Source organism: Arthroderma uncinatum (assembly GCF_011692745.1).
Source record: "Arthroderma uncinatum strain CBS 119779 chromosome Unknown scaffold3, whole genome shotgun sequence".
Classification (NCBI taxonomy): Eukaryota; Fungi; Ascomycota; class Eurotiomycetes; order Onygenales; family Arthrodermataceae; genus Arthroderma; species Arthroderma uncinatum.
The window spans coordinates 5,303,030-5,310,634 of NW_022983865.1; the positions used below are offsets into that span (position 1 = coordinate 5,303,030).

Here is a 7,605-nt window from a genome sequence, read left to right on the forward strand (position 1 = left end):
CATAACTTCGTGCGAATACCCATCCTGGATCTTAGATAGCCTGGCATATGCATCGTATTGCCTCTGCGTGTTATGCGTAGAAGACCAAATAAGGTGAGACGTGGGATCGTTAAGGACGAAGGCTACTAGGATAGCCTCAAACCTGTCCATGGCGCTCTGTAGGGTTATGGAGAACGACATACTTGATTAACTACAGATCTGTTCTACAGCCCGATATAATGAGGGCCCCCGCTACAGAATATTCTTCTATACAGCTTCTACGGGCAGCACGTTTGTTGACAATAAATATATGCATTGTTATCAAGAAAGAGATGCCCTACTAGATTTATCAAGATCCGAAAGCCTTGTTAAACTAGTGTAGGCAAGAAATAACACGGAGTAATCATAAATATGTACAATAGAAAGTTCCCCTGCTGTTGGATGACTTGTTGCGTTGCAGCAGAGACGTTACGAGATCGTTTAGCAACCGACGTAGATAGCTATAGACACGGATTAGTTAAGAGACCCGATGTAATGGTTATTATATGGATGTGAAACATACCGTTGGCAAAGAGGGCGTAGTTGTCGGCGTTTTGAACAGCCTTATCAGCGGAAAGGCCAGTACACTGCTGATAACCATATGCGTAATCCTGACAATGAGGGCTAGCAACGGCCGGGTTGTGGGTGAACTCATGGAGAGTCGTCGTAGCCTGGTCCTGAGCATGGCACTGCTTCGTGAGTGGTGGTAGGTTGTAGTAGATTGGGCAGTTAACAACCAAGTTACGGGAGGGGAGGGTATAAGCAAGAGTCCGTGGCTTGCATCCGTTCATGGTGTCGGAGCAGTAGTATGTGGTACCACCAGCGTTGGTAGAGCTAGACTCGCGGGCCACTGAGTTGAGGCGGGCAATGACCTTCTGCTTAGCGGCGCCATCGTTGGTGCGGAAGTACTCCTGGAATTTCTTGGCGTTTCCCTGAGCGGCTTTGGAGGCTGCCTGTGCGAGGCGGGCGGAGTTCTGAAGAGCGACCTGGGTGCTACGGAGTTGGTTACCCTTGCATGAGCCTGCGACAATCTTGGTGCGTTTCTCTAGGGCTCTAGAGTGAATAGACTGCATCTCGGGGGTGAAGTTCATGGCCTGCTCGACGGCGGCGGCCTGCTTGCCATCAATGTTCATGTAGAGCTCGTTGGACTCGTACAGAGCCATAGAGGTAAGGGTAGTGCTATGTTCTTCAGCAACGGGGATAGCGCCGCTAGCCGTAATGAGGTACTTTCCACCGGCACTGAGGTCGTGGGTGGCAGCAAGATCGAAGGAGTGCTCAACGCTAGCCTTGGGGGCAAGGGTGGTAAAAAACTCCTCAGTAAGGCCGGACATGAGGTAATGTGGCATCATTCCGGTGAATTGAACCTCAGCACCTATCCGTAGATTTACATTAGCTGGATACCTCAACACTCAATTAGATGATACATGCGCCTACCGTTCTTGTGGACCATGACCTTGCGGGTTGGGTTCTGGTCCATGATGGTGTTCAAGTTCAGGAGGTTCAACGCGCTATCACCGACGTTTGTGATGGTGGCTTTGACCATGGAGTTTCCAGTGGCGGTAAGCTGGACGTCGAGGAGAGTCTCATTCATGGGAGCTCTTGGGTAGGCAACAGCCGGGGCCACCAGGGCGCCCAAGGCCGCGAGAGCAGCGATGAGTTGCATTGTGATGAGAGATGATGAATATAAGATGAGGAGGTTGGAGAAGGAGGAGAAGAAGAAGAAGAAGAAGAAGAAGAAGAAGAAGAAGAATGAGGAGGAAGAAGGAATGGATGATCAAGAGAAGGGAGTCTCTTGCTGCTGCTTCTCCCTCAAACTGACCTTATCCTTCTTGCTTTATATCCTCGCGAGCAGAAACCCCTGCTGGGGATAATCTCGGCATAAAACGCCCCTCGCACCCACCCCATGCAGCATATATCGATTCGACCTGGGGTATAACTGGAAACAGTTCAGGGTCGCATCGGACCGGCTACACTGGGCGACCGGAGGTGTACCCACGGCAGCCATACAGCACGATATCTGTATGGGCGTGGGGGAAAGGCGATACCAGCCTAGGGGTCGCAAGGGTGAGTGCTCTGACCGCCAAGGCCGCCTTGCCGGCTACGGGAGAAACGGGGAGACGTTGAAACAAGCATATGACAGGCATGTTTGGCGTCTGGGCTGCAGCGAGAAAGAAGAGTGTTTATATTTCATCACGGCGTGGCTAGCGATCTCTGATCTACCGGCCAAGCGTTAGCTTAGCCGAGATCGAGCGTAAATCTCGTGCTCTATCTTTAGAGCACTCCTGATACATATACACGGCCGCAAAACACCATCTATCAACGCGGCGAAGACGTCGAGTGAGCAGCTATAGGACTCCCCGCTCCCCCCAGGGCCCGAGACTAGGCGACGGATGAGGGACCGGAGATGAAGTCCAGGACCTAGTCTTCGGGGTGCGGATATGCAGATGCCATGGAAGAGAGTTCGTGGGGAAGACAGCCCCGGGCCCTCTTGGTCGAACACATATCCGAGCTGGTCGCCGCAGTGGTCACTATCGTGCGATAGATGCTGTGGCCGCCAGGTCAAGCGTGCAATATGCCCCGCCCGGTCCTTGGATAGACGTGGATGGCTATGCAGCCGGAGGTCGGCCCAATCGGTAGTCACAGAGTACGAGTGATATTTAGCTGGAACAGAGCCAGGAGCAAGGTCGGGGGCTCACGGCGGTTCAGCCGGTATGGAGTAATTGCAGGGAGCAAGCAAGGCGCAAGCAAGGTGGAAAGCAAGGAGGAGGCAACGAGCGAGTAAGGAGCAGGCAAGGAACAAGCAAGGAACAAGCAAGGAGCGACGTTTGACGTTTGACGTTTGATGTTTGGAGTTTGAAGTTTGAAGTTTGAAGTTCGAGGTTTCCCGCTTACTCAGCTTTTGCTTCCGCCAGCATATCACGTGAGAGTAGATAACTACACGTGACCTCATGACATGCAGTTTCTTTTTTTCTTTTCTTTTTCTTTTGGTGAAATGATTGAAGGAACTTGCTACAGGCTGACGGCCCTCCTTGAATCAAAGGTGGAAATTATCACAAGCCGCCGGTACTCCACGATTATCCAGCAGACGGGCAAGACGTTGAAATCTAATCTGTGGCCAACCTGAGGGCGGCTGGAAGTCACTTTCCTTCCCGTGGCACATACTATCGTGGCTGGTCTACGTATATTGTGGCAGCAGAATAATCGGAACCCTAGCTTTGGTTATGGATTGGGCCATTCAAGTATAATCTTAGAAAGCACACCTTAGCGCAAAAATAGCACTGACTCCGCTAATAAACTTTTACTAAATTCGATTAAACGTTACTTGATCCAAGTATCTAAATACACGAGTTGATGTTGTGCATACATCTTGCTGCCATCCTTGTAGCAAGAGACGAGTAGTTAGATGTTCAGTAGGAAAGGCTAGCTAAAGAGATTATTTCTGTGAGGGGGAAAGGAAAGTTGGGAGGAAAAAAGGAAAATCGGCAGTACAGAGGAGGGAACGAGGGTGAAATAAAAATGTAGAGGGGAGGGAATAACGAGTGGCACACCCGGCTCTGGATTTACCTGGAAAACCCACACTAGTTACCGGAAGCAGCTCTTGATAATCCCTTGTATAATGGCATCTTTGCGTACAAACTCATCTGAGAAAGATTTCAGAGAGTTGCCACTAAGCGCACGGCGGATGGCCGCGGCATCCTTGAAGGCTTTGCGCGCGCCTTTGAGCTCAATTCCTTCAGCACCAATCAAAATACCAAGGATAGCAAAAGGCGCCGATGCTGGATTATCGATGATCTCAACAATGGATATAGCGGCGCTACCGAGTTCACCAACGACAAGTGCAATTGCAGCAAACCTTGTGGCGACACCAGCCACCTGTCCAACAAATCCAGCGAAAGGTATAACCGCAAAAACAATAGATAGAACCGTAAGAACAAGTTCTTTAGTCTTCTTGGTCTTCTCTTCCTTGCCAATTTTTTTGATTTCCTCAATAGCCTTAGATGCATCCTGTAGCATAAAAAGAGGCATGCTAAAGGATATTATCACATCAGCGGCATCAGCATCCAAAACTCCCATTTGCATCTGAAAAAAGGTGGCGAGTGCAGTGATTGATAATTTATCCAAATAAGGAATTGCTTTATCAATGGTATCTTTTGGATTATCCACAGCAATCTTATCTTTATCATGAAGGCGACGTGGAAAATTCTTATGAAGAATATAATCATCTCCACAATAGTCGGGGTGGCAGCCATCTGCTTTTGGGGGGCATGTACGGCAAAAGGGATCATATATCCTGTAGTCCTCCCATTGGACCCACTCTTTGTCGATACCTGCTGTTTTCTGGAGGGCATCATAAAACCCTGCTTCGTCACGCATCGTGTACTCAACGATTCGGGTTCCTTTATGGTTGAATTTGTTGTCTGCGGTAGTGAGATCCATTTCAGTACATGGGCCCTGACCTTTTACCTTGTTTGTAGACCACTTGCAATCCATGTATTTTAGACCTTCACCGGTTTTGAAAGACATGAAGCGCTCCAGACGTGCGTCAATGGAATCCTTCACCCAATCAACGTACCAACCGAACTACACAGCGTTAGTAACTAGTCAAATCATAGTAAAGAAGCTGGGGTATACAAGTCATACCCTATCACTATAATCAGATGAAGATGAGACCTCTCTGTACTTGGCAATGGCGATTTGTAGGTCTCTAGCCAAAATGTTGAGTACAGCCCGAGCGCGGCAGTTCACCTGCACCATACCGATATTTTTCTCTAGGTCGTCCAGAGTGGTAGGCCATGTAGCCGAGTCACATTGTAGATTGTCTGTCTCGACTGTCCAGCCACCGGGTGTATCTGGTCCACGATTCCAACTAGCCAAATCTATAGCCCAATCGGTAGTTCCCCCAAGATTCAAACCGCGCACCCATTCAATGCGGTGCGCCTTGGTAGCGTCATCCATGTATGCTACCCAGTCGGTCATCCCTTGTCCCTGTGTACCAACTGAGAAAAAAAAACATCCGAGTTAGTATATCGAATTGTCGGTAACAACTATAAAATATACAGGGAAATCAAGTTTGAAAGCAGGAATTTCCACGTACTAGAAAAAAAATTAGTAGGGGTCGATAGCTAATGTAGAGCTTAGAGGAACTAACCATGCAATTATATCTGAATCTGACCGCGGGTCATACCACTTACGGGCCGCGACGCCCTCCACGCCTAGTTTAGAATTATTCAAGACTTGCTCCAGCTCAGCATTAGCAACTGTCGTTTTCATCTAGTTAGTTTATCTATCTCTAAACGATGATAGATTATGTATAAATTAGAATGGACGCTTTTTTGCTAGAACTTACTGTAGCCAGGGGTGCCAGTACATTGACCGGGTTCCGCTTCCGAAGTTCCATAAGAACCAGTAAATGTGCACATAGGATTAGTGCACCCTGGGTCTGACATACGAAAGCTTCGTCCGTAACTCGAGATACCAACCATTATAGCCCAGGGTAAAACACCAGCTTTAGTAATCATAGCAAGAGAATTATATGTTTCTGTGCGATTGACGTGTGAGCGAAGGCAATTTCCATTTGGACACCCAGGGTTAGCGAATTTATTTCCGTAGTCTAGGCTAAAAGTTAGTAGGGATATTTTAATCTCGATAGTTTCCTTTAAAAAATCAGCTTACCCCATTGACCGTGAAGGTCATAGGTCATGTAAATAAAGTAGTCGACAAAGACATTCATCGCGCGGACGGGGAAGGCTTTAAGGTACCAATAAGATGCTGGTAGAGCGATAGACATTGATTTCTCACCGCGAGGGAGCGCCTGCCTTAGGAAGGCAAGGAATCTGAGATAGTTGTCTGCGTCGATAGGATCTGATGCCGGAATCCCCTGATCAGATGCACCAGGGTATTCCCAATCAATATCAATACCATCAAGTTTATTCTCGTTAATAAAATTAACGATATTTTGAACAAATTTTGCTGTATTCGCCCCGAGCATAGCGTCCCGATATCGCTTATAGGTATCCGGCTCCGTCGATTGAGCCCATCCGCCAATTGATACTATTTTCTTGAAAGGTGCCTTCATATCTTTGAATTTGTTGAATTGATCGCGGATACTATCATCAATATGCACGTCAAAGTCGTCCGTAAGGCCAGCAAATGCGAAATGCACATGGGTAAGGTCCTTAAATGCCCCTTCAATCTCAGTAACATCCATGCGGAGGCAATCACGAGCAATATTATAGGCTTGGAAATAGCCTATACGATTAAACGATGTTCCAGGAGAGTCATTTCCAACAATCTCGGTGCCACAGTTTGAGATACAGCCATTAGTGCCAGGCTGTGTAGACCCCGGTGCGCCTGTATCAGCTGGGGAATCTGTGCAGAATTCAGCTGTAACGCCGCAGAAACCCCACGCAGAACAACAAGCATTTAGGGGACAAGGGTTTAACTCAGCTAGATCGAACCCATCAAATACCTGAGAGGGCTTATTGGTACCTGGTTTCTGCGGACCACAGCTAACACCCTCAATTTGTGCAGGCATAGGGGAGTTTCCGTCACTGAGACAGATGACTTGACCAGGCTGCAGATGATTGCAGCCAGCCCAACCCCAGGTTTTTTTGTTGAATTTCTCGATATCATCCTGGGTGATTCCGAAATTATCTGCCATGGCCCAACAGCCGTCGCCTGTAGCAATGGTATGTGTAGCACATGTGCCATCAGTTTGGGATTTTGGTCGCATATCCGGAATAGTGCCTTCGGAGCAACAAATCCACTGCTTGGGAATAATCGTTACGCAGAGATCTGGTCTCGGATTGAACTTAAGGAAGTCCTCGCCACTGATACCACATCGAGCCGCCAGTCCTGCGCAATTGTCTGTGTCAACGACCTGGATGGCGTTACAGTCTCCCCGAGCTACCAAAGACCTTGTTTGAGCTGCCACAGACTGAAGGCTGGTCATTGCGCGAGCTGACATTTGCGCAGTCGCATGGGAATCGGTAGAGTTGTCACCTTGCGGGGCAGTAAGAATACCCAACTTCAAAATGCTATGTATGCCCTGCCCGGCTGATGATGGAATGTCAAGACATCCACCTCGAGACCAACTATTTAACGCTCTCTGAACCTCATCAAGATTTGCTATATTATCTATAGCAAAAAGGCCAAAAGTTCTAGCTTCTCTGGCCCAGGCATCGCAGCTTTGTACCACTTGGGTGCCCTCTTTAAGGTTGTTCTCTGTAAAACAAGACTTAGTAAATCGATTCATTCAATAAGGAGGCTTGGACTAAAAGGGATCCATTGCTGCTTGAGAAATGAAAGCTAGAAGTCATGCATCGGAGGATACGCACTAAGAGGCCATTGTTAGCTCGGGGGACATTTTAAAAAATATAAAAAAAAAGTTGAAAGCAGAGTTATCACACACCCAAATTTATTGATAAGTTCTCCGGCACTGTGTGCCTGGATCTCAGAATTAGGGTTGGGTTTGGGGTTGGGGTTGGGGTTGGGGTTGGGGTTGGGGTTGGGGTTGGGGTTGGGGTTGGGGTTGGGGTTGGGGTTGGGGTTGGGGTTGGGTTTGGGGTTGGGGTTGGGGTTGGGGTT

At 48.2% G+C, this 7,605-nt stretch overlaps 2 protein-coding genes across 2 annotated transcripts; both read right to left on the minus strand.

Moving 5' to 3' along the window:
* Positions 1–459: 459 nt before the first annotated feature.
* Positions 460–1,681, minus strand: GIQ15_05386 (Deuterolysin; the record flags this gene model as incomplete). Its single annotated transcript, XM_033552803.1, has 3 exons — positions 460–479; positions 542–1,390; positions 1,453–1,681. The coding sequence occupies 3 exons, from the start codon at positions 1,679–1,681 to the stop codon at positions 460–462; spliced, it is 1,098 nt and encodes a 365-aa protein (XP_033406533.1).
* Positions 1,682–3,600: 1,919 nt separating this feature from the next.
* Positions 3,601–6,985, minus strand: GIQ15_05387 (killer toxin alpha/beta; the record flags this gene model as incomplete). The annotated part of the gene is made up of 5 exons (XM_033552804.1): positions 3,601–4,599; positions 4,660–5,015; positions 5,211–5,276; positions 5,366–5,629; positions 5,692–6,985. The coding sequence occupies 5 exons, from the start codon at positions 6,983–6,985 to the stop codon at positions 3,601–3,603; spliced, it is 2,979 nt and encodes a 992-aa protein (XP_033406534.1).
* Positions 6,986–7,605: the final 620 nt, after the last annotated feature.